The sequence below is a fragment of the Rhincodon typus genome, chromosome 18, assembly GCF_021869965.1.
Source record: "Rhincodon typus isolate 14 chromosome 18, sRhiTyp1.1, whole genome shotgun sequence".
NCBI classification, from domain to species: Eukaryota; Metazoa; Chordata; class Chondrichthyes; order Orectolobiformes; family Rhincodontidae; genus Rhincodon; species Rhincodon typus.
Genome location: NC_063349.1, coordinates 45,608,210 through 45,634,760, shown reverse-complemented (window position 1 = coordinate 45,634,760; position 26,551 = coordinate 45,608,210). Strand labels below are relative to the sequence as shown.

Sequence of the window (26,551 nt, the reverse complement as noted above, 5' to 3'; positions counted from 1 at the left end):
TTCAGCAGCAGCTGGCATCATTGTAGTGCACCCATGAGGCTGAGAGCTATGTGAATGATCGTCCTGGATCTTTAGAGTGAGGGTAATATGTGAGTTAAGGAGGAGGAGTGTGAATTATTGGGTGGGTAAAAATTAATAGAGTGATTAAGTGGTTTGGCTTTCTTGAAAGTGGATAAATCACCAAAGCCAGAAGAAATGTATTCCAGACTTCTGGGAAAAGGCAAAGGAACAAAGAACTGGCTGTGACCATCACCTTGGCCATAGGCATGAAGGACAGTAATACTTCTCATATAGTACCATTGTTCAAAGAAGGAGAAAAAAATATGCCAAATATCTACAGGTCACCCTAACCTCAGTCATGGAAAATTATAGGAAAAATTCTGAGTAACAGAATCACAATTCAGAAAAGCGTAGATTAATCGAGTGGAATAAACGTGGTTTCGTTTAAGGTAGTGCTATGTCTGACTAAGTTGTTTGAATTTTTTGAGGTGAGAGTGAATGGGAGTGGAATAATTGATCTAATCTACATGTAATTTATCTGTTTTTCGATAATGACTAACATGGCAGACAAGTTATACAGGTGGGAGCTTAGGGACCAATAGGAATGTGGCAAGTCAAATCCAAAATTGGTTTATTGGCAGGAATAAAAGTGTAATAATTGATGGCTGTTTTTGTGACTGGAAGGTTGCCACTGGGTTCAGTAGTAGGTCCCTTTTTTTCTTGGTAACTAACGATGAATCAGAATTAATTGCAGAGGATGTGATTCAGAAATTTGCAGATGATGTGTGGTTGATCATTGAGGGAGAAAGCAATGGACTGGTCAGATGAGCAGAAAGTGACAAATGGAATTTAATCTGGAGAATTGTGGATTCATGTGTTTGAGGAAGGTGAAGATTTCACGACAATGCAATGAATGTTTGGATTCTGAGAAGTGAAAATGAACAGAGGAATTTTGGAGTTCATGAGAGTAAGAAACCCAGTACTGAATACTGAACCCTACAAAATCTCCCAGGCACATCTCTGCTGTCCTCCAGTGAAGACAGCTATAAAGTCCTTTTTAGTCCCTCAGCCATAGCTACTGCTTCCTCAAAACATATCTCCTTCTTGGCCCATAATCTAAACAACCTTTTCTTTAAATTGTGCCAGGGGTGTGGACATTGCTGGCTAGACCAGCATTTATTGCTGGCTGCCCTTGAGAAGATGGTGGTGAGCTGCTTTCTTGAAATACTGTAGTTCATGTGGTGTAGGGGCACTGGCAACGCCATCAGGGAGCAAGTTGCAGGACTTTGACCCAGAGACAGTGAAGGAATGATGATATAATTCTAAGTCAGGATGTTGTGTGGCTTGGAAGCTGATGGTGTTCCCATGTATCTACTGCCTTTGTGTTTCCAGATGGTAATGATCATAGGTTTGGAAGGTACTGTTGAGGCAGCCTTGCTGAGTTACTGCTGTGCATCTTGTCGATGCTATATACTGCTGCCACTGCACACTGTGAGCAAAAGGAGTAAATGTTAAAGATGGTGGATGGGCTGCCAGTTAAGTTGACTGTTTTGTCCTGAATGGTGTCAAGCTACTTGAGTGTTGCATAACCCACACCCATCTGTATAAATGTTTATAAAAGATGTCTGAGTTCTACTTCATGCCACTCTTTACTTTTTGTTCCTTTAATTTACTATAGAACTTGAAATAACTCACAGGCGCCGGAATCCCTTCATCCTTCATTTGCAGATGAACAGTCCTTGACCATAATACTGCCTGATACAGAGTCAGGCACCAGAATGTCAGAATCCCTGGCACTCAACCTTTTTATATCAACCAGGGCTCCCTGATTGGACCAGATTAACAGCCCCAGTCAGGGAACTTGTATTCTATCATGTCCAAATGGCTGACCTTGTTACATTCACTACAGCGCTGTCTTATTTGGTCTTATGCTGCATTATGACTTTAACATTTAATATAAATTTCTGCCTTCTGTTTCATTTGAATCACTATATGGTCATCCAGCAAGCCTTAGCTTTGATGCCTCCCTTCCTTTTCCCCTCATGGAAATACATCTACCCTGTGCCTGAACCATCTCTTCTTTCAGGTTTAGTTGTTCGATTACAGTTTTATCTTTTTATTCCAAACAAACCTGACCGTATCACTTCTTTAACCGCTTGTTCCTTATCCTTTTCCATAACTATTGTCAACCTGGTGATATTCATCATCAGTGCTCCCCATTGCATCTCCACTCAAGAATGCTGCACTCATCCCACTCTCCTCCCCAGATCTAGATCCAATCCTGCTTTCCTCTTCAGTGAGATGGAAACAGACTGGTCAAGAAATTCATTTTGTACGCAGTTCAAAAATTCCTCCCGCTCTTTGTTTTTGACACCATTATTTTCTCAGTCAAAATTAAAGTAATGAATCCCCCACTAACTTTAATCTAGCATTGTTTTATTTTTCTTAACTGTAGAAAATACTGGATATACTGAGCAATCTGAATGTTCAAAGATAGAAGACAGATACACATTATGGTTATATTTTCTCCTTGAGGGTGAACTTTGTTGGAGTAGAATTGTGCACAGCTAATGGCACAGAAAGAGGCCACTTTCCCACTGTGTCTGAGCCAGTCAATAAAAGACACCTCAGCCCAAACCCACGCTCCAGCATTTGGTCTGTAGTACTGCAGGTTAAGGGACTCGAGGTGCATATCCAAGCATCTTTCAAATGAGTTGAGGGTTACTTACTTAAAAGGGATTGTCTGCTCATAGATGGGTTAAAATAATTTTTCTTCTGTCTGGCTTGTTCCTTTGCAAAGCTGTTGACATCCACTCCAAATCAAAAGATGGCTCGAAACCAAGAGGGGAAAATATTCAAATCAGACACTATGTTTGCTTTCCAAGATGATAACGTGGATGATCCTGGGAATAATATTCTGGAGGGAGATGGAACAGCCGGCCGTAAATCCCAGGATAGCCCAGTTAAGTGAGTCATGTTCTTACAGCAAGCTATCATAAAACACTGCTGATTAAGACAGAGCTAATGGACAGGAAATGTGAGCAGTAACAGTCTCGATGAGAATTAGCCACAAATCATTTGTTTCTCAATTTGGAGTTTTCAAACATTAGCTTCAAATGATAATCTGCCTGTCCGACTTGATCAGAGTTGTGTCAACTTTTGGGTGGTCACGAACAAAAATGTGAAGCGGGTTATTGTTGTGCTAATCTTGGCCCTGTTTTCATCCTCAATTTTAATTGCTTGAACAAATGGTGGCCTGCCTGCATCTGCTGAGGCCCTAAGCACTGGAGATTCCTTGAAATATTTCTCCAGCTCTTTTTCATCCTTTACAACTATTCTGAAAGCTTTGACAATGTTTTTGCACACTCTTAATACTTCTTTATATAATTTAGTATCAAACTTTGCACCGGGGAATCACGTTGGGTGTTATAAAGCATTTTATGAATAGATTAAGAGCATAGAACATAGAACACTACAGCACAGTACAGGCCCTTCGGCCCACGATGTTGTGCTGACCTATTATCCTACTCTAAGATCAAACTACCCTGCATACCCTACATTTTACTAGCATCCATGTGCCTATCCAAGAGTCGCTTAAATGTTCCGAATGTATCTGACTCCACTACCACTGCTGGCAGCGCATTCCACGGACGGACCACTCTCTGCGTAAAAAACCAATCTCTGACATCTCCCCTATACCTTCCTCCAATCACCTTAAAATTACGCCCCCTCATAATAGTCATTTAAGCCCTGGGAAAAAGTCTCTGGCTATCTACTCTATCTATGCCTCAACATCTTGTACGCCTCTATCAAGTCATCTCTCATCCTTTTTCATTCCAATGAGAAAAGCCCTAGCTCCCTCAATCTTTCCTCATAAGACCTGCCCTCCAGTCCAGGCAGCATCCTCGTAAATCTCCTCTGCACCCTCTCTAAAGTTTCCACTTCCTTCCTATAATGAGGCAACCAGAACTGAACACAGTATTCCACTTGTGGTCAACCAGGGTTTTATACAGCTGCAGCATAACCTCATGGCTCTTAAACTCAGTTCCCCTGCCAATGAAAGCCAACATACCATACGCCTTCTTAACAACCCTATCAACTTGGGTGGCAACTTTGAGGGACCTATGGATGTGGACCCCAAGATCCCTCTGTTCCTCCACACTGCCAAGAATCCTGCCATTAACCCTGTTGTTGTCATTATCGCTGAGCAACATCTGAGTGCTGGACCTGGGACTTGTGAGTTGGGCTTAAGGGGATGGATGAAGAAGCAGGACCACTGGACATATTACTGCTGAGATTTGGATATAATGGTGTGGATTCAGCAGAAATGACAACGCTGAGGGAGTCCCCCTTGCAGCCCACTCTCAAGCTAACAGGAATTGGAAGTAAGTGCCAGGGACATATAAATAAATGAAAACATGTTGATTGTGTTTGAATTTTCTGTACAGAGTGAGCTGTTATGTGCCAAGGATTAGGGTGGGCAAGAAATATTTCACAACAGAAGTGGCAAATGGTGCAATTCAGTGAGAGTTTGCAATGTACATAAAGCCTATCACATTGACAAACCTTTTTGTCACCTGTTCTAATATCTCCTCCTGTGAAATGGTGTCAAGTATTTGCCTGGTAGCATTCTTGAAAACCACCTTCGGAACTTTACTGTGCTTAAGGTGCTATTTAAGTTCAAGTTGTTTCCGCAAATTTAACCATGTCTGATATAGGTGAATGGAAACGTGATGATCAGCTTCCTATGCATTTTGAAAGCATAGCTAATGCATACAATAAGTTACAAAATAGTGGGGTTTTTTAAAATGCAAATAGGGTAGACTTCCTGTGGCAATACCACATTAAATTGAAAGATAGAAGATTTGAATCTCATTCTACTTAAACAGAACCAAAGCCATGAGTAGGGTTGAAGCAGTCACTTAGTTTGCTTTAGTTTATTCTTGTACACACAGAATGTGGGCACCACTGGCTGAGGAAGTATTTGCTGCCACCTTCATTGATTTTGAGAAGGTGGGAGTGAGCTGTCTTATTCACCTTCTGCAATGCATATGGGTGTTAGGGATGGAGTTGTACCTCTTCCACCTTACAATAGTATGTGAGCTGTTTGACAGATGATCAAGATGGATGAAGCTCGTTTGAATGGTGTGATGGTGGGGAGAAGAAGGAAGTATGGCCAAGAGTGATGCTGCAGCAAGTTTCAATGCATTAGTGCAAGGTTAAGTATGTTGCACTGTAGTGCTCCATCTGACGTACTCACTAGCTGCTGAATTTGCAAAAGGGACTCTGTGCATCTAACTCAATGTATTATTCAGCTGCTAATAATCAGCTGCATATAAACTCCTCAATGCCCCAGCACAAAACAATTGTCCTAAATAGACAGATCACAAGGTAAATTAGAGGCTAATGGGTCTCATATAAATTAATAGTTGTTTGATTTGATTTAATTTATTATTGCCACATGTACCTAAGTACAGTGAAAAGTTTTGTTTTGCATGCAGTACAGGCAGATCATACCATACAAACATCATAGGGTGATTGAGCAGAGCAAAGTATATACAGTTACGGTTGCAAAGAAGGTACACAAAAAGCAAGATTAACATTAGATTTGAAATTTGAGAGGTCTATTCAGAAGTCAAATAACAAGCTGTTCTTGGAACTGTTGGTACGAGTGTTTAAGCTTTTGAATCTTCTGCCTGATGGAAGAGGTTAGAAGAGATTATAAACGGGGCGTGCAGGGGTCTTTGATGATGTTGGCTACCTTCCCGAGGCAGCGAGAAATATAGGTGCAGTCAATGGATGGAAGGTTGACTTGCATGATGGAGTATGCTGTGTTCATAACTCTCTGTAGTTTCTTACAGTTCTGGGAAGAGCATTTGCCATAACAAGCTATGATGCATCCAGATAAAATGCTTCTATGGTGCATCAATAAAAGTTGGTGAGAGTTCTCATGGACTTGCCAAATTTCCTTAGCCTTCTGAGGAAGAAGAGGCATTGTTGTGTCTCTTGACCGTTCCATCAACGTGAGTGGTCCAGGTTATATTGTCACTCCTGGGAACTTGACAGGTTACTGTTTGTTTTGTTACAGAAATTTCTTTGATAGTTTGGCAGGCACCTGTAAATCCCTATTTTCTCATAATGGTTAGAACAAGCTAACTGTCGTTTGTTTCTGCCTCATATTTGTTGAAGCTTAATTGCAATCATAACACTTCACGGAGAAGATCAGACTATGTGCATCTGAACACTTATAACTTTTCACTTAGTTTTGATTTTGTTGTAATTTTTTTTTCATTTCAGACTTTAATAAACAGCGTGATTTACCTGCACTTGTTTCTGCCCACCATATTTGGAGGACCTATATGCAAAACAGGGAATCCCGTGACTGATGATATAAAGCGTATTGATGAATTGGTAAGTAAGAAAGTGAAGGAATTTCTAATTTAATTTTTTCATGGAAGGTGGATATCACTAAAAAGCCAGCATTTGTTGCACAACTCTAGTTGCCCTTGGGAAGGTGGTGGTGAGCTGCCTTCTTGAACTGGTGCAGTACTCCAGGTCTGGGAACGCCCACAATGCGGTTAGAAAGGGAATTCCAAGATTGTGTCCCAGTGACAGTGAAGAATGGCCAATGTATTTCCAAGTCAGGGTGGTGTATAATTTAGAGGGGAACTTGCAGGTACAGGTGTTCCAATGTATTTACTGCCCTTGTCCTTCTAGATGAAAGAAGTTGTGGTTTTGAAAGTTGCTGTCTAAGGATCCTTGTGAGTTACGCAGTGTATCTTATGAATGGTGTAAATTGCCACCATTGTGGTTATAAAGGAAGTGGATGTTGAAGGTGGTGGTCAGGTGTCAAACAAGCAGGCTTGACTGAAACTTTGTGAGTATGAATTAATTTTTAACAAAGAAGCGTAGAAATGAGGAGCAGGAGTAGGCTATTTGGCCCTTCAAGCTTGCTCCACTATTCAGTATGATCACAGCTGATCCTCTACCTCAATGCCATATTCACAATTTCTCCACATATCCCTTTAAAATCTAAAAAAAATTATCTGTCTCTTTCTTAAATATATTCAATGACTTGGCCTCCACAGTCTTCTGTGGTGGAAAGTTCCAAAGGTTGACTAGTCTTTGAGCAAAGAAATATTTTCTAATCTCAGTCCTAAATGGCCTATCCCTGTGTCCTGGGATTGTGTGTCCTCGTTCCAGACTCCTCAATCAGAGAAAACGTCCGATCTGCATCTATTCTGTCCTCCTAGAACAATCCTGCCATCCCCAGTATCAGCCTACTGAACCTCTGCAGCACTTCCTCAATGGTAAGTACATCCTTTGTTAGATGGGAAGGCTAAAGCTGCACACAATATTCCAGGTATGATCTCAAAGTCCTGTATAACTGCAGTAGGACATCCCTATTTTGAATTCAAATTATCTTGTATTGAAGGTCAATATATCCAGCTTTATATCTAGAGGACTGGAGTGTAAGGATGCAAGAATAATGCTGCACCTATACAAAACCGTGATTAGACCCTGGAGTATTGTGAGCAGATCTAGATACTACATCTTAGGAAGGATGTATTGGCCTTGGAAGGACTACAATGTAGGATTACAAAAATGAATCTTCAGGAGTTAAGTTATATGGGGAAATTATACAAATTAGGCCTGTTTTATCTAGAATTTAGAAGATAAAAGTGTGATCCGATCGAAGTCATCAAGATAATAACAGGAAAAGATACTATCTCCAATAGTTGGGGATTATAGAACTAGGGGACGTAGTCTAAAAATTAGGGCCCAACCATCCAAGAGAGACATTTGGAAACACTTCTACACACAAAGGATGGTAGAAGTTTGGAACTCTATTCCACAGGCAACACTGGATGCAGGATCAGTTGTCAATTTCAAATCTGAGATAAATAATTTTTTGTTAAGCAGAGGTATTAATGGATATGGGCCAAAGGCGGGTGTATGGAGATAAGCCACAGATTGGCCATGTTCTCATTGAATGTTGGAAATAGGCTTGAGAGGCTAAATGGCCTACTCCTGTTCCTAATGTCTCGCTGCAACTGCCTGTCCACTTTCATTGACTGGTGAATAAGAACACCCAGATCCCTCTGTACATCCACATCTCCCAATATATCACCATTTATATAATACTCCTCCGAACTGTTCTTAACACTGAAAAATAATCTTTACTTTTAGCTGCATTGCACTGCGTCCGCAATATATCCAACCACACAGTCAACTTGAAGAAACAAGAGCATGTCTTAAGTGAGCACTTATCTCAGAAATGTCCCAAAATATTTCCTATACAATGCATTTTTTGAAACCAAGTAACACTTGTTTGTACACAGCAGGATCCCACAAACAGCAAAGACCAGTTTGCCGCATTTTGTATGGCGTTGGTTAACTTAGGATCAAGGCACACAGGCTTAATTTAATCAATAGTTATGAGGAATCAGGTCCTGAGTTTATTCTTAAAGGATAATTGTATTTTGTATTATTTATTGTTAAAAAAAGCAAAACCGAGGCCAGTTGAAGAGCAAGCAAGGTATTGTTGGTTGGAACAGGGCTCACCTGCAGTCAGGTACCATTGTATACTCATTTCCTTGTCAAGATAGGAATTTATTGCCCATCCTATGATGCTCAGAGAAAGTATTGGTGAAACCTCTTTTCAAACAGTTGGTGTTTTGATATGGAGTGGCCTACTATGCTACTTAAGGGGACAGTTAGGAGCGAAGCACATTGACATTGGTCTAGAATCACAAGTAGGCCAGTTGGGAAGCAAGCAAGGTAGCATTGGTTCGAACAAGGTCCCAGCAGGCCTCCTTCTTGAGAGAAAATCAGGTTGGTGAGCATGAGGGAACACAAATCTGTGACAAACAGCACCTCCTGTGACAGGAAGATTTCATTGCAGCACATCAAGTTTTCCTAGGCTGATGCCATCATAAAAGTGGTTATAGCAATTAATAATTAGCAAACAGTGTGACAGACACTTAACAAAAAGACAGGAAGTAAGGTTTTATAGCCAGAACGTACCTATAACCATGTAGTGGGCTAGACTATTAATTCAGAGACCCAGGTAATGTTCTGGGCACCAGGGTACAATTCTTGCCATGGCAGATGGTAGAATTTGAATTCATTAGATCTCTGGATTTAAGAGTCTAATGATGACTGTGAAGCCATTGCTGATTATTGGGGGAAACGCCCATCTGGTTCACTAATGCTGTTTAGGCAGGGAAATTGCCATCCTTCAACAGTCTGGCCTGCATGTGACTCCAGCCTCACAGCAATATGGTTGCCTCTTAACTGCCCTCCGGGCAATAAATGCTGGCCTAGCCTGTGAGTGAATTTAAAAAAACAAGGTTTTTTAACAGACTGATGCTGTTTTCATGCCGTGAATTAGGAGGTTCTGCATGCAAGTCTCAACCCAAAGGCTTGAGCACCAATATAGGCTTGCATTTGCAATACTGAGGTCAAGCTGCACTGCCAAAGGTGCTGTCTCACAGCCGTAAAACTAAAGTTATATTTGCCGTCTTCGATGTGAGTAAAATATCTCATGGAACTATTTTGACAAAAAGCAGGAGAGTTATCCTGGCCAATATCTCATTGCTGCTTGTGGAAGATTGCTATGTACAAATTCACTACATGACAACAGGGACTGTAAAGCGCTTTACAATGTCCTGAGGTTGTGAAAGGCACTGTATATACTTTGTAACAAGCAATTCAGTTCTTTAAGACACGTCTTTTTGCTGATCACATTATGCAAAGTCTTTGAAATTAAACAGTCTTCCTGTAAATTGCTCTTAAAAGGCAGACCGGAATGATTGAACATGTGCTTTAGGCCAACATCAAATTTATCTTCAACCAAATTTAATGTCCTTAGTGTTCATTAGATTCTGCTAATGGTGTCAGTTCACATTGTCAAGTTGTCACACAGCTATCTCCAATCCAAAAAGAGGACCTGTAGGTTTTCATGTGGAAGCCAGAGACTTAGACTTACTAAATCCTGCAGAATATACATTCATGTTTCACACAAACAGGCCATTTGGCCCAACTGCACTATTCTGAAATTTATGCTCCATTCAAACCTCCACTCACTCTACTTCATCTAAACCCAATCACGGATCTTTCTATTTCTTTCTCCCATATGTGTTTATCTAGTTTCCCCTTTAAAGCATCCACAGTATTAACCACAGTTGGTCCTTAGAGGGATGTACACAGAAAATACAGATTAGGAGCAGGATGAGGCCACTCAGCATCTCAATTTGATCCATCCAATCAGATCACGCTCCACCTTCTGCCTGACTCCCTGATAGCCTTCTAAATGCTTGCTTCTGAAGAATCTATCTACCTCTGCCTTGAATATATTCAAAAACAATCTTTTGAGGAAGAGAGTATCAAAGACTCATGATCCACTGAGAGAAAAGTTATCCTCTTATCATTGTCTTAAATGGGTGACACCTTATTTTCAAACAGTGACCCCTAGTTTTGATTATCTCAAAAGAGGAAAAGTCCTTTTCACATGTGAGTTCTATATTCTAAGCCCGTTGTTTCTCCTGAATTCATTACTGGATTTAATAGTGTCTATCCTGCTTTCATGGCCCATAGTTTAGGGATTCCCCCACAATCGGAAACATTTTCTCAACTGCTGCCCTTTAAACTCTTAGGCAATTCAGAAAATTTCTATCAGGTCCCTGTTCACTTTTCTTGAGACAAGGGCCGTAACCAGGTCAATCGTTCAAGGTCTGAGTCATGAGGAGTTCGTTGCCACCATTGTGGCTCTCAGTGAAAGGGAAAAGCAGCAAAAAATGTAAGTAATTCCAACAAATTGCAGGAAATCCGGAACAACAGATAGGAAAATATTATCAGTGCAAAGCAGATTAGCCAGAACCTGTGGAAAGAGCAAATTCCAACAATTTTATTTATTTGTTCATAGCTGCAGGTGTCATTGGCTGGGCCAATGCTAACTTCCCCAGAGAAGGTGATGGTGAGCTGCCTCCTTGAATCACAGCAGTCCATGATGTAGCGACACCCACACTTCTAGTAGGGAGAGAATTCTAGGACTTTGGCCCAGTGACCCAGTGACACTGAAGGAATGATGATATATTTCCAAGTCAGAATGATTAGTGGCTTGGAGGGGAACTTGCTGGTGGTGGTCTCTCATGTATCTGCTGTTCTTATCTTTCTGGGTGGTAAAGGTTGAGGGTTTGGAAGGTTCTGTCAAAGGAGCCTCGGTGAGTTGCTGCAGTGCACACTGCCGTTGCTGTGCATTGCTGGTGAAGCGAACAAACTTTGAAAGTGGTAGTTGGGGTGCCAGTCAGTGAGCTGCTTTGTCTTGGGTGGTGTCGAGCTTCTTGACTGTTGTTTAAACTGCACCCATCCAGGCAAGTGGGGAGATTTGCATCATGCACCTCACTCGTGCCTCAGATGATGGGAGTGCATTGGAGACAGGAGGTGAGTTAGTCATCACAGAATTCACAGCCTGTGACCTGTTCTTGTGGCCACTATATTTATACGGCTGGTTCACTTTAGCTTTTGATCAAAGGTAACGTCCACGATGTTGCTTAGAGGTTATATCAAAGCAGAGCGTGGGCTGGTGATGATGACGACCATGGCTTTTGTCTGTAATTTCTGACTGATGGGTTGTGCGGTTCCAGCTGTGTTTTTTTGTTGGCTTACTTTCAATGCTGTTGTCTTTCTGGCAACATTAGCTGTATACATTTTAAACAGTTAACTCACTAAAGGGGAAATTCACTGTTTGTGAAGTGTCAGATTATTTTTATACTTCTTAAAATGTTCCTTTTTTGTTTTGTTTAGGTTGGAAACTTGCCAAATGATTATAAAATCCAGATAAAATATATTTCTAAAATCCCTAATGTGGTATGTATATTTTGATACAGTTTAATAAGTTGTACATGTATTTGAATCACTTCATGTCTCATCTTATTACTCTACACAAACATTGGTGAAAAATAATGCTACCTGTTTGGCTTCCTTCTTTCCAATCCACCATCTACAAGGCATATTATCAGGAGCTTAATAAAATGCTCCCCATTTGCCCAGATGAGTGCAACTCCATCAACACTCAAGAAGCTTGATACCATTCAGGACAAAGCAGCTTACTTGATTGGCACCCCATCTACCTACAATGCATGTACTGCAGAGATTGAGAAGGCAAGTCATAATGGTCTTCTCAAGAGCAGTTAGGAGTGGGCAACAAATGCTGGCCTTCCAGCAATGTTGAATGCCAAAAAAGAATAAAAGAAATCTCAAGTTTGCTGCAGCTTCGTGTTTACAATTGCAACTCTACAACATGGCTGACGCACATGCGTGATCCCAGAGTAGGATACCAACTGTGATTGGAAGCATTCTTGGAAGTTTCATTGTGTGACCTCCCACCCCATCGAACAAAACACTGTCGTCTCCTTCCCTAATATTTCTATGATAAATGGAAGTAGTCAAATAAATCACAAGAAGAACTCTAGAAATTAGATTTGATGCCTTTTCAATTTTCCCCTACGTCCTGGAGCCCAAACCGAACACAGCCAGACACAATGCAACCTGAGGGACTGGGAAAAGGCAGTCTTGAACTAAGGAACAAAAAGAACAAGAGAAAATTAACCTTGATTTTTATCTGTGCTATTACAACGTTCTCCAGTTAAAGCAGAAGCTGAAATTTGCCATTCATTTGTAAGGGAGTCATAGATAACTCTTTCCTGACAATGGCAAAGTCATGGGATTGATTGTTTTAATGTAACTTGGAACATGACCCAATCGGATCTGTTACCCAATTTCCAAGCTACCTCATTTGTATTTCAGTTCGCTGAGTGACAGATGGTAGAGGTTAGTGGTGAACTTATGACATTTTGGATGAGAAGGTGTACGGTTAGTCAACTGTTTACCTTGAGGGACATTAATGATCTCGAGTGTGCAAGGAATGATTTCAAAATTTGCAGCTGACACATGGTTGTGAAAAGTGAGGTCAGACTTTGGGGCTGAATGGCCTACTCTTGTTCCAAATTCATATGTTCATATAGCAGAATCCTTGAATATCTTCAACGCAGAGGTACATAGATTCTTGTAAGGCAAGGGGTGAAATGTTATTGGTTGGGAATGCAAATTTGAGGTGGCAAACAGATGTTATGCTCTTATTGTGGAATGGACCAGATTCAAGGGATTGAACGCTCTGATCTTACTCCTAATTTGTATATTCATACCTTCATCTAGATTTCAAGAGGACGGCGGTAGGCTGATGGACTGTGCAGATATGTGACCGATGACGTTTAATGCAAAGAAGCCTGAAGTGATACATATTGGCAGTAATATAAGATAACAGATACCATTCCAAAGTGGGTGCAGGAACAGGGGGATCTTGCATAGTTCATTGGAAGGTGTCAGGGTAGGTTGAGAATATGTTTATAAAACCATATGGGATCATGAGCTTTAAACACAAGTACAACCATACCAGTAAGAAGGAGTAGGCCATTCAGCCCTTAAGTCCACTCCACCGTTCAATAAGATCTGATTGTGGCCTTAACTCCACTTTTCTCTCTACTCTCTATATCCTTTGACTGCCTTGCCAATTTGGAATCCACTTAACTCAGCTTTGAAAATGTTCAATGACCCTGACCCCTACTACTCTTTGGGAAGAGGATCGCATTGACCAACAAGCTTCTGAGACAAAACATTTCCCCTTATCTCTTTCGTGTTTTTAAGCTTTCCCTCAAGGGGAAACATCCGTTCAGTGCCTACCCTGTCAGGACCTTTCAGAATCTTACATGTTTGAAGAAAGTCACCTCTCATTCCTCTAACTCCCAGTGGATTTAGCCACAACCAGTCCAGCCTTTCCTCATAAGACAACCCATTCATTCCAAGATGATTTATGAGAATGGCTTCAGGGATGTGGGAAATCAGTTACAGAGATAGATTCAAGAAGCTGTGGTAGTCCTCCTTAGAAAAGTGAAGATTAAATGGAGATTTGATAAAATCATTACGGATTTAGACAGAATACATAAACAGAAATTGTTCCCATTGGCGGAAAGGTCAAGAACCAGAGGACACTGATTTAATTTGAATGACAATGTAGCGATGTGAGGAAAATCTCCTTCATGCAGCGAGTGTTCAGGATGTGAAGTGCACTGCTCGAGAGTAAGTTCAATCAAGGTTTTCAAATGGGAATTGAATCAGAACCCGAGGAGAAAATAATCACAGGACTGAGGAGGAATGGTGCGGGAATAGAAATAACCGAGTTGCTGATGGAGACAGCTAGCATAGTTTCAACAGACCTTCGGTGCTATAACCGTTATGATTCTGTGATGTCAGCTGAAGCTGTGGCTCATTGTCTCATTCATTCAGTATGGTGTCCCCAGAGGTATTGTTCTTTAGTCCAAAGTTGTAGATAAAGCCATAGGAATGTGTTGTCAACCAGGTTTGAGAACAGGAAGAGCAGGGCAATTTGAATGCCATATTCAACTCTTATATAATTTTGACAGGATATCAGTATCTCATTTGTGTCTTCGAGAACCTTACAAGTAATGATATATGTTTGAAATGCAATCATCATTGTTCTGAGATAGAAAGCACAATAGTCAAGGGTCTCATGGCATGTACCTAGAAACAGCAATGAACCAAAATACTGATTAATCATTTCTTGGTTGACGGATAAATTCTGGCCAGAAGATTGAAGACAACCACACTGCCCTTCATCAAAACTGTGGTGCCACGGGATCTTTTATGGTCATCTAACTGAACCAGCAAGACGTCAGTGTGACACTTTAAAAAAAGACCGTGCAACACTCCCTCTGTACTGAATGTTTCATGTTCAAGTGTCCAGAGTGTGTCAATCCTGTGACACAACAACAGCAACTTGTAATTATATACTGGCATCCCTAAATAATGTATTCCAGACAGAGCATTACTCAAGAGCTAGTTATAAGGTGGTTCTTTCTGTTGTGTAAGGGCTTTAGGACTCAGGAGCAGCCTTTCGATGATTTCATAGAATTGCTCTAAATTAGCATAAATAGCACAGTGTGGGTGGAATTAAAAAAAGAAGACAGAAACACACGGAAAGTTAGTTGGAACCCTGAAGCCTGGCCGTGTGAACACTAGAAACGCGCAGAGAAGCGTGGAGAGTAAACTGACTCATATGAGGTGGTAGAGTTCATGGCATAGTCTTTCAATAATGTAACATGAGATTGGAGTCTGTATTTCCCGGAATATCATGCATTGTAGTATTCAGTCTTAATATGTAATAAGCAATGTTGTAACCCAAGCCTGAAGACAGTTGTTTTCTGTCGCTTGACTTTCTGTCCTTTCTGTGGACGTGAAACCACAAAACAAAAGACTTTCAAGAGTGCAGTGAAATCCTTTGACTATCCTAATTATCTGAAAGGCAGCATCCAGCTGCAGATTTTTGTGTTTGTAGATTTGACTTTGTTTAATCCCATCCAGCAGGACAGCTAGCAGTAATTCTAATTAAATTGTTATGGAACTTGCATTTCTCTTACACCAGATGTTTCACAAAATTTGTAGTACTTTTTCGATTTTTCAGCGTATTTATGGACAAACAATCAGCTCTCCATCCTCTTTGTGAATGTCAGGAACTTTAATCTTTGAGGAAAAGAATATGGCAAGTTGTTGTCACCTCTAAAGTCAGATACTTTAGATACTTTGTCAGATACTTTAGAGACTTTTAAGCGACTCTTGGATAGGCACATGGAGGATAGTAAAATGTAGGATATGCAGGGTAGTTTGATCTTAGTAGGATAATAGGTCGGCACAACAGCGCGGGCCGAAGGGCCTATGCTGTGCTGTACTGTTCTATGTTCTATGTTCTAATGTAGGCAGTGAAATCGGAGTATGTTAAAAGAGAGGTAAAGTTCAATCCCCAAGACTTGAGTTATTTATTGACTTGCAGGGGATCTTGGAATACTTGAATTTTCTTCCTGTTTGAAGTCCAATTTTTATAATCTAGAATTCTAACATAAATCATCAACTAAATATATCAATCGCCAAAGTTGCTGAGGTTGCATATTTTGAGAATATGCTAAATAATGTCTTTGCTATCTTGGAGCCTTACATGGACTCACATTATAAAGCATTCAGCATGATAGTGATATCTTTGTGCCACCCTTTACATGTAACAAAATATCCTGTTTCTTCAGAGGAGCATTATTAACCAAATATTGATTGAGTCAGAAGGGCAGGTGACCAAAATGATAATTTTTAATTTCATTCCTGGGATGTTGGTGTGAGTGACTGGTCCAGCATTTGCACCATCATCAGTGACTGCCCTTGTACTGAGTGGTTGCTGGGCAGTTAGGAAGCAACCACATTGTTGTCGATCTGAAGCTACATGTAAGCCCTTCCCTCAATGCCGTTCGTGAACCAGACAGGTGTTTACAATGATCAACAATAGTTTGGTTGTCATCTTAATTCCAGATATTTATTGAATTTCACCATCTGTCATGGATGGGATTATGAACCCACGCTCTCACAATTTAAACTGAGACACTTGATTACTAATGCAGTGACATTATTACGACACCACCACCTTCCCAAGTTTTAAGAATCATCTTAAAGAAAGAAGGAGAAGTAACAAGGGCAGAGAAGTTTAGGAAGGGAATTCTGGAGCCTAGGACCTAGGGAGCTGAAAGGCACAGTTACCAATGGTGGAACAATTAAAACTGGGAATGCTGAGGAGTCCAGAATTAGCTAAGAGCAGATATCACAGAGTTTTGCAGGTCTAAAGGAGATTACAGAGCCACAAACCACAGCTGACAATGATGCCGAGAAGGTGACAATTCCCCTATGCCATGGTTCAAATTTGGAACATAACATCTTCCTGCTTCTCAGTAATACCTACGTGATTTATTATATTGTGCAGCCTAACAGAAAGATTTGACATCTTGGCTTGCTGTGTTATTCAAAACTACACAAACCATTCCCAGTGCACTTCATCAAAAACTTCCAAGCAAAACAAATCATTAAAAAGCCATCAAAGCATAGTAGCCGCTTATTTATGTTTGGTTCTGCGTTGTGAAATCCCCAGATTGTCTCATACTTGAGCCAACTAATTAAGTTTAAAGTGACTTGGAAATAGTAAGGACTATAGATACTGGAAGCTAGAGTCAATAAATGTGGAGCTGGGAAAACACAGCAGGTCAGACAGCACCCGAGGAGCAGGAAAGTCAACATTTCGGGCTGAAACACTTCGTCAGGATTGGGGGTGGGGTTGGGTGGGGGAGGGGTGCAGAGGGGAGCCCAGAAATAAATCAAGGGTGGTGGTGGGGCATGGGGGAGGGTAGGTGAGATGGCGATAGGTGGCTGCAGGTAAGGGGTTATTCTGGTTGGTCAGTGGGAAGGATGGAGTGGATAGGTGGGCAGGAAGATGGACAGGTTGGAGGTGGAGAGATTTTGAAGCTGATGAAGCTGGTATTCAGGCCATTGGGCTGTAAGCTCCCAAAGTGAAGTATGAGGTGTTGTTCCTCTGGTTTACGTTTGGCCTCACTCTGACAGTGGAGGAGGCCAAGGATGGACATGTGACGGTGGCAGTGGGAGGGGAGTTAAAGTGGATGACAGCCGGAAGGTTGGGTTGGTTGGTACATGCAGAGCACAGATGCTCCATAATCTGTGAAGAGAAATCAGAGTTAACATTTTGGGTCCAGTGACCCTTCCTCAGAACAGTACTAGAATTGTTTACAATATTCTAGGTGTGTCTGTCCAGTGCTTGTATAGCATTAGCAAAACTTCCCTATTTTTATACTCTATTCCCTTTGAAACAAAGGCCAACATTCCCTTTGCCCTCTCTATTAACCGTTGAACTTGAATGTTAGCTTGTTCACAGGTAGATTTTCTCAACGTCGTGTTTTAGGTAAAAAAACATGTCTCATTCATTAAGTCCTGAAGTCCTGTGTAGTCTGATAGCCAACCGCTTAATGCCAACACATTTGCATTAGACCTTCTGACCGTTGAGTAATTTCTGAATTCTTTCTCACTGTGCAGACTGATACATGTTGGCTGCGTTTAACAGTGTCTGAAATGTCATTCAGCTTGGATGGACTTCTCGAAAAGTTTGCCAAGAATTCGTCGAATTATTTAATTATCGAAAACCTGCACCGGGTTCTGGATGGTATTCACAACTGCCTATATGAAGACAGGAAGGTACAATATTTCCGTGTTTCTGTATTTGCATGTTTAACCTGACAATGTCTTCCTTTGACTGTCTGCAGTTGAGCAGTCATGATGCATGGGTCAGTTGCTACAGGCTTCAGTTTCCCCTTCATGAGGGAAAGAGAATATCCTTACAGAACTTCTAAAGCATTTCCATTATGCATATATTTGGAGATAGTGGAGTTGAGATCAAAGATCAGACCTGATCTTCATGAATGACAGGGTTGGCTAAAAGGAACAAATGGTTCAGTCCAGATCTTCTAGCTTGTGTTGCATGCACTTAAAGCAGACTTCAGATAAATAGATCTGATGTTTAACTTTCTCCACATTTCTGTTCAGGACTATCAGGAAGAATCTGAATTCAATTGTGAAAAGTCCAATCTGGAGCCTAAACAATACTTCAGTTACTTCAATGAAATCATAACTGCATTCCAATTAGCAGAGGATACCAATCCATGTGATGCAGAGGCTGTTTGCAGGCCAACAGAGCCACCAGACGCAGGTAGAAATTTTGATATTCCATAAGTATTGTTGACTTTCTTTAAGCATTGATGTGAGATTTAATGCAAGATGCTGGTGCAAAGGAACCTCAGCAATGATTGAATTTTTCACTTAGAGTTACATTTCACTCTTCCTTTCAATTACACATGTATGCTGTACCTCTGAAAGGATACAGTGGCATTAGAGGAGCGCAAGTTGGTCAGAATGTGACTTGTTAGTGTGTACAGATTGAAGTTGCATTTCCTTGAGTATTGGTGATGTTATTGTGGTGTTTAGCTGAACAAATTTGCACTTACTTCACACCATTTACAATCTCACAAGGTCCTAATGTGCTTTGCAACACATAAATACTTTGCATCAAGTTTTGGAGTGTATTAGCTGCAAAGTGAGGTTGGACCAACTTGGATTGTTTCCACTACAGCATCAGAGACTGAGGGGTGACCTGATGGAAGTGTATAAAATGATGACAGGCATGGATAGCTTGGATAATCAGAGTGTTTCTTCCAAGGTGGAAGTATCAAATACAAAGGGGAAAAGGTTTAAAGTGAGAGGAAAAGGTTTAAAGGAGATGTATGAGGAAAGTTTCTTTTTACACAGAGGATGGTATGGAATGTGCTGCCAGGGGAGCTGGAAGAAGCAGAAATGTTAGCAAAGTTTAAGAGCCATTTAGACAAAGGTATGAATAAGCAGGGAGTAGAAGAATATGGTGCAAGTGGACGGAATTATCTTGAAATTGCATCACAGTTGGCACAGAAATGCGTCGAAAGACCTGTTTCTGTGCTGTATTGTTCTATGTATCTATGTTCTATGTATGTTTTACTCAAAAGACAGCAGTTTCGAGCAGCCCTCCAGCGTCAGACTGGATATTATGTCTCGAAAAGAATATTTGAACCACTACTTGCTTACAAAGCCAAGAATACTACATATTCAGCACCACTGACACTTAATAGTTGGAGAATTTGATAGAGTTGATAGATTTAAACTGTTTTATCTGGTTTGGGGCAGGACATTGAAAAGAAGCTAACATAATTCTAAATTTACAGTTAGCGGATGATGTCAGAAGCAGTTCTCCCCCCAAAGCAACTATTGAGCCCATTAGGACTTACAGAATCTAAAACAGGTTAATGAATTAAAGATACGCATCACCACAATAACAATTGCTATTTGCAATTATATAGTGGTGTAGCATATGATCCCAAAGCTCACAGGAGCGATATCAAACAAAATTTGACACCAAGCCAATAAGGAGCTACTAATGCAAGCGGTGAAAAGTTTAGTCAACAAGTAGGTTTTACACAGAATTGTGAAGGAGGAAGGAGTAGCAGAAAATCTTATAGAGAGAATTCCAGAGCATAGGGAACTGAAGGCATGGTTGCTCAAAAGGTCGGAACTGGAAGTGCCCAGATATCTGGGAAGGGATTGTGGGCCTGGGTAGATAGTGAGGGGTGAGGCTGCGGAAGAATTTGAAAAGAAGAAAGATAATTTTAAAGTTGAGATGTTGCCTAACCAGGAGCCAATAAAGATCACCAAGTGCAGGTTGGACTGGATTGAGTTAGGATGCAGACCCCAGATTTATAGACTCCAACCACGAGTGTGTTGGAATAGCTGAGTCTGGAATTAACAAAGCCATGACTTTGGAATAAGCAGCAGATGTGCTGAGGAATGGAGCTGGAACTTGTCACAGAGGAGGAAAGAGGCAGATATGCACTGGGAATGATCTAACTGAATGGCCGAACAAGCAGTTGCCTTTCCTTTGCTATCAGTTAGTCAGGTAAATGAGAGTTAACCAAAGGTGCAGTTACATTACAAAGTTCAAGTTGATGTAAATTGGGTCTGAAACTAATTCAGTCTCGTCCAAATTAGCCAACATTTTACAGACATACAGAACAGGCAATCACACCAGAACTGCAGTCGTGACTTACACTGTGAGATCAAATCTCAACATGTCACCCAGTCAGAAATATGGCATTAAACCTGGTATGGAAACAGCTGGATATCTTTTCTCCTTCAGTGAAAATGTACATTTAGTAGTTTCTGTAGCAAGAACCATGTCTGTAGGGTAAACTTCATATTTACAATTAGGGGGAGGTGGTATTATTAGTGAAAACGTCCCTGAACTAGTCATACAGCTCTTTAGGTTAATGTTTTGGGGACATCATTTCATTCCACAATACCAGGTGGTGATATTTGAATTTGATAGAAGTGAGAATTATCATCTAGGCTAAGGATAGCCGTGTAACCACTGCTAATTGTGATAAAAGCCCTTCTGGTCCATTAATGTCCTTTAGGGAAGCAAATTCATCATCCTGATCTGGCCTGTATGTGACTCCAGACCCACAGCAATGTGGTTGACTCTGAACTGCCTTCCTGGGCAATAGGTGGTGGCCTAGCCACTGACAATCATATCCCATGAATTAATTTTTTTTAAAAAATGTGTCAACTTTTTGTGTAAATTCAGAGGAGGCTTATTAATTCTCAAAAAAAGGAAAGATATGTTGATTGAGTTGATGTGAAGCTCTCAATTTAAGAATGTTCCATGTTTGAAATTTGCAAGTGGATTTGGCAACTTATTTCATAAACTTCCTGGACCACTTTGGACTCAGAAATACAGCTATAATCCATTTGCTGTAATGGTACTCATTAAGAAATCAAGTAACATAAGAGGACGATCGCTCCAAAAGTGGTTCATACTGATCTTATTAGTTGACTGCAATTAGCACTTGGTTCTGATCTGAGGCAACTTTGGATTAATGCCCAAATGATGTTGTCATAAAAGGTTAAATCTAGTTGCATGTGTTTGGTGTTTAAAACATTAAAAGGATTCCATGTGGCGAATGCAGAGAAATGTTTTTTATCCTGATGGGGGAATCAAAAATAGAAAGACATAAGCTTAAACTTAGAGCTGGGATACTCGGGAGGGTCCGTCTGCACGCATCATTGGACACTGGAAACCTTTGGAATTTATGCTGTGAATCCTGGGGGTCATTTGGAGCTTTCAAAGCTGAGATCAATCAATTTTTGATGGGCAGGATGGGGGAAGATTGACCAGAATCTAATTGAATAGCGGAGCAGGCTGGTGCTGAATTTTACTTCCCCCATTCAAAAGGCCCAGAGTTGATTCAAAGACGGTGATGAGTTGTTTGTATATTTAAAACTAGCTCCACAGGCTCAAATGGTATATTTGTGCAAAGCATAGGTCTCATGTTCATATAGAAATCATCCTCACTTCTTTGCTAATTTGTGTGTCACAGGTCAGGTCTGTTCCTTTTCTCTTGAAGTATTTTGTAAAAAACAATGAAGTTTGCTTACGTGGGTGACAAGATCTTCAAGTGTTAGGCATGAAATAGGAGAAGTGAAACTTGTTAATGGAAACCTGACATCTACACATTCAGGGAATGGAGTGTACAAGGCCTTACAACTGAGGAAAGGCAATGACATTAAATCATGCTTGAAGCATTCAGAGACATTGAACTAAAGAGCATTATGCTCCTCTGTGAGAGAAACAACCCACAAGTTTGTGCTCACGCTCTGCTCCTCACATCCTCAGGGTGTCCCACAAAGCTTTGCAGCCAAAGAGCTCCTTTCACGAATGTCGTCACTGTTTTATTGGGAAAAGCAGCAAGTTCGCTCATAAGGAGGCAATGTGTTGAATGGTTAATTAATATGCGTTGTTGATGTTGAGCAGCTCGGCCACTGAGAGAAATCTTCTTTCTTTGGAATTGTGGCGCTGGGGCCTTGTAATTCTTATAACAGGGAGGCAAAGCCTTGGTTTGATACCTGTCCTAGCAGAGTGGCATTGTAGACTGCAGCATTTCTTCTGGCTTGTGCTGTCAGCTTTGATTTTGTCGTCAAACCTCATCGCGGATCCAGTGTAGACAAGAGTGCAATCAACTGGATGAAGCTTTATTTAATGATGACAATAATAAGGACGCAGGATCATTTTGTGGTCAGCCACTTCCAAAGATCGTAGGCCAGAAAACCACAAACCCAGATATTTGGCCTTGTTAAATAAATGAAGAGACAAACTTTTAAATGATTAAATAAATACACACAGGTGAAAGCAATGGAGGGTGAAGCAAGTCATGACTTGCTTTTTTGATGCTATTTACGTTGCTATTCAATATGGGGAGGGACCATTTGTAAAATTTCCATTACAGGTGGGGAACTTCATTTGCTGAACTTCTTTTCTACTAACAATAACTTCCATTTATAGTTTGCCTTTAATGTAGTAAAGCAGTTCAAAACACTTTGTGCAAAAGTTGATTGGAAGAAAAATGAGTAGATAGATGGGGGCAGTAACTGAAAGCTCGGTGAATGAAAGAAGTGGTTTTTAAGGAGCATCTTGCAGGAGGAGAGAATGTCTAGAGATGGGAAATGTGTTCCAGAACTTAGAGGCTTGTCAGTTGAAGACACATCTGACAATGATGGAGCGATGAAAATCAGGTATGTGTAAGAAACTACAGTTGGACATTTTGGGGGAGGAGTGGAGGGTTGTAGGACTGAAGAAGGTACTTGAGATGGGGAGGGATGAGGCTACAGAAGTGATTTGAAGACAAGGAAGAAGCCTCAAGCTATTTTCATAGTGAATTAGTTATAGTATGCTCATAGTTATAATTTTAAGCATGTAGCAATGTCTCGGCAAACTTCAAGCTTCTAATAGCTACCTACCTTCTCATGCTTGCTTTTCTGATTTTGTTTCCATTCACTTTTTATAACTGTGCTCTCTGTCCTGCTACTGGAAGGCATAGCAATAACAGAATGATGGAAGTTGGGGATGCACAAGAAGTCGAGTTGACAAGTTTGTGGGAGCTTTGGAGGGGTGAAGGAGGCAAGAGAAAAATCAAGGGACTAGGCCACAGGCGATCTGGAAAACAGGGATAGAATTTTAAAATGAGGAATTACTGGACAAGAGCCAATATCTGTTATCATATCATTGAGTATAAAACCACAGTACCTCATCTGAAGAGTCCTGCGAGATAGTAATTTGTTAAAAAACAGATGCTGCATGATTTTGTCCTTTTTGTGAAAATTCCTTATGGAAGCAGAACCTATTTCTGACTCTAGTATGTCAAACTGGAAGCAACCATAGAGTTTTACATGTTTAAATGGACTCTTGCTAGTTAGACAATTATTCCAGATGTTAATCCAAATGGGGATACTTGTCAACCAGTAAACAACTGTTTTAGTCTAATTCAGGACAGGATAGAGGTCTTTCCGTGGGAATGGTCATGTTATCCTGGAAGGCCATGCAGCTGCTTATTTCACCAGCCACTTGGTTAGCTGTGAGATATACCACTGGGATTGTCCAGTGCCTCAGCTAGTTAGTCTTGGTTGGACAGAGTTGGAAGCAGGAAGCAAACTGTACCCCTTTTCCATTAAAATTTCAAGCTGAACGTTATGGGGGGAGGGAATTATAATTGTGAAAGGGAATAGATTGGAAATTTTACACTTCATGCTATTTCTGTCAATGTTTTTCCAATGTTAATCACTTATGTCCATGTGTGCATCACATTTACCAGCTGCGGCTCAGATGGTAGCAGTCTTCCCTTTGAAAGTGGAGATTGTGGATTTAAATCCTGCTCTCGAGAGTCAGTTCATGATCTTGGCTGACACTCCAAGTGAGGGATTGATGCATTGTTAATGAGATGTTAAAGTTGTGCCCTCCTGGATAGAAGAGTTCCCATGGCAACACTCTAAAGAAGAGGTGTTTTTCAGTGTTGCCCCAGGTAATATTTATCAACCACATTTCTCCTTATTTAAGGAAGAGCCTATTCTGGTATAGTGATAGTGTCCCTGCCCCTAGACTGAGAGGCCCTGGTTGAAGTCCTATCTGCTCCAGCGGTGTGTAATAGCATCTCTGAACAGGTTGATTAGAAAAACAGGTTAAAGGAGGATGTAAACACATTGGAAATTGTTCAGAGGAGGTTTACTCAATGGATATCTGGAATGATTGGGTAGTCTTACGGGAAAAGATTGACCAGGCTGGACTTGTTGTCATGGGTGTTCAGAGGAAAGGAGTGATTTGGTTGAAATGTATAAGATCCGTAATGATGACCAGGTAGATGTGGAAAGGATGGTTCCTCTTGTGGGTGAATCTAGAACTAAGGGGCAATGGGATTTCCCTTTTAAGACAGATGAGGGGATTTTTTTCTGTATCTCAAAGAGGGTTGTACAATTCTGAAATTCTCTGCTCAGAAGACAGTGGCGACAAGGTCATTGAATATATTTAAGATGGAGGTAGACAGATTTCTGTAGACAAGGGAATCAGAGATTATGGGGATGGGAGGAAATGTGGAATTCAGAACGCAACTAGATCAGAAATGATCTTATTGAATGGCAGAGTAGACTTGAAGAGTTGAATGGTCTACTTCTGCTCCTAATTTGTATGCTTGTATGAAACAGTGTTAAAATGATCTTCTTGTAAGAGCTACATGTTCAAGACATTTAATTTCCTTTTTAGGCTTTATCTCCAATAAAATTTGGAAGTGCACAACTAAATAAAGATATAAAATTCTCTAAGAATCAGAAGAGCAAAAATTTTGCCTTGCACAGCTTTTGAAATGGTGTTTAGAGGAGATTAGGTAAAATTGTGCTTCAATCAAGGAGCAAACAACTGAAATGAAAGCAAAATACTGAAGATGCTGGAGATCTAAAATCAAAATAAGAAGTGCTGGAGAAACTCAATGGGTCTGTCATATAAAAAGCAAAAGAACTGCCAATGCTGTAAATCAGAAACAAAAACAGAAGTTGCTGGAAAAGCTTAGCCAGTCTGGTAGCATCTGTGGAGAGAAATCAGAATTAACATTTTGAGTCAAGTGACCCTTCCTTAGAACACCTCAGAGTTGTGAAGAGGGATCACTTGACCCAAAACGTTAATTCTGATTTCTGTCCACAGATGTTGCCAGGCGTGCTGAGCTTTTCCAGCAATTTCTGTTTTAGGTCTGTAAGTATCTCTGTAGACAGAAACAAGAGTAACATTGCAAGTCCAGTGACATTTCTTCAGGTTAGAAGTCATGTCAAACTTGAAACATTGACTCTGTGTTTGTCTCTCTACAGATGCCGACATGCCTGCTGAGTTTCTCCCATACTTTCTGCTTTTGTACTAGATGTCTAAGTTTACCCTGAAATAGCCCCTGTGCTTAATAGTATATAAAAGTCTTCTTAATAATGCATTGGAGTTGTGGTGGTTGAAAATAGTTATTGATGTTTGTTGCTGTCTGCCACAGAAGTGTTGGAGACCACAGTCAGCTTTTTTTTGCTCTTCATTTTTTCGTAGTGAATGAGCTTTATTGATTGAGTGGCACAAATTTAACAGCTTAAGGCTAGGTGGTACAAACGCTCAAAATCTGAAATGAGCTGGAAATGGTTGGCAGGACCCGTGGACATAGAAACGGAGTTAAGATTTCAGGTTAGTGATCCTTCATCAGAATCTATTGACCGTTGTCCCATAGATTTGCCTGGGTTCTGCTCCTCCTGATTCCAGCAATCACTTCTTCATCTCTCACATAGACCCTTCGGTTTAACTTGTCCATGCTAACCAGATATCCTAAAATAATCTAGCCCCCTTTGCCAGCATTTGGCCCATATCCCTCTAAACCCTTCCCATTCGTATATCCATCTAGATGTCTTTTAGATGTGGTAATTGTACCAGCCTACACCACTTCCTCTGGCAACTCATTCCATACACGCACCACTCTCTGTGTAAAAAAGTTGCAGCTTAGGTCTTTTTTAAATCTTTCCCCTCTCACCCTAAACCTATGCCCTCTAGTTTTGGACTCTCCTCAATCCTGGGAAAAGACCTTGTCTATTGTATCCATGCCCCTTATGATTTTATAAACCTCTGTAAGGTCACTCTCATCCTCCGACTCTCCAGGAAAAATAGCCCTAG

The 26,551-nt window shown here is 40.7% G+C and overlaps 1 protein-coding gene across 2 annotated transcripts in view; it reads left to right on the top strand.

The window, feature by feature from the left end:
* Positions 1-26,551, top strand: part of LOC109921130 (kit ligand-like) — a 127,410-nt gene that overhangs the window by 44,521 nt on the left and 56,338 nt on the right. For both annotated transcript variants that reach the window (XM_048608060.1, XM_048608059.1), the window contains exons 2-5: positions 6,298-6,411; positions 11,809-11,871; positions 17,995-18,153; positions 18,502-18,664. In XM_048608060.1, coding sequence (XP_048464017.1) covers positions 6,298-6,411; positions 11,809-11,871; positions 17,995-18,153; positions 18,502-18,664 — 499 coding nt within the window. The remainder of the gene's footprint in view (positions 1-6,297; positions 6,412-11,808; positions 11,872-17,994; positions 18,154-18,501; positions 18,665-26,551) is intronic.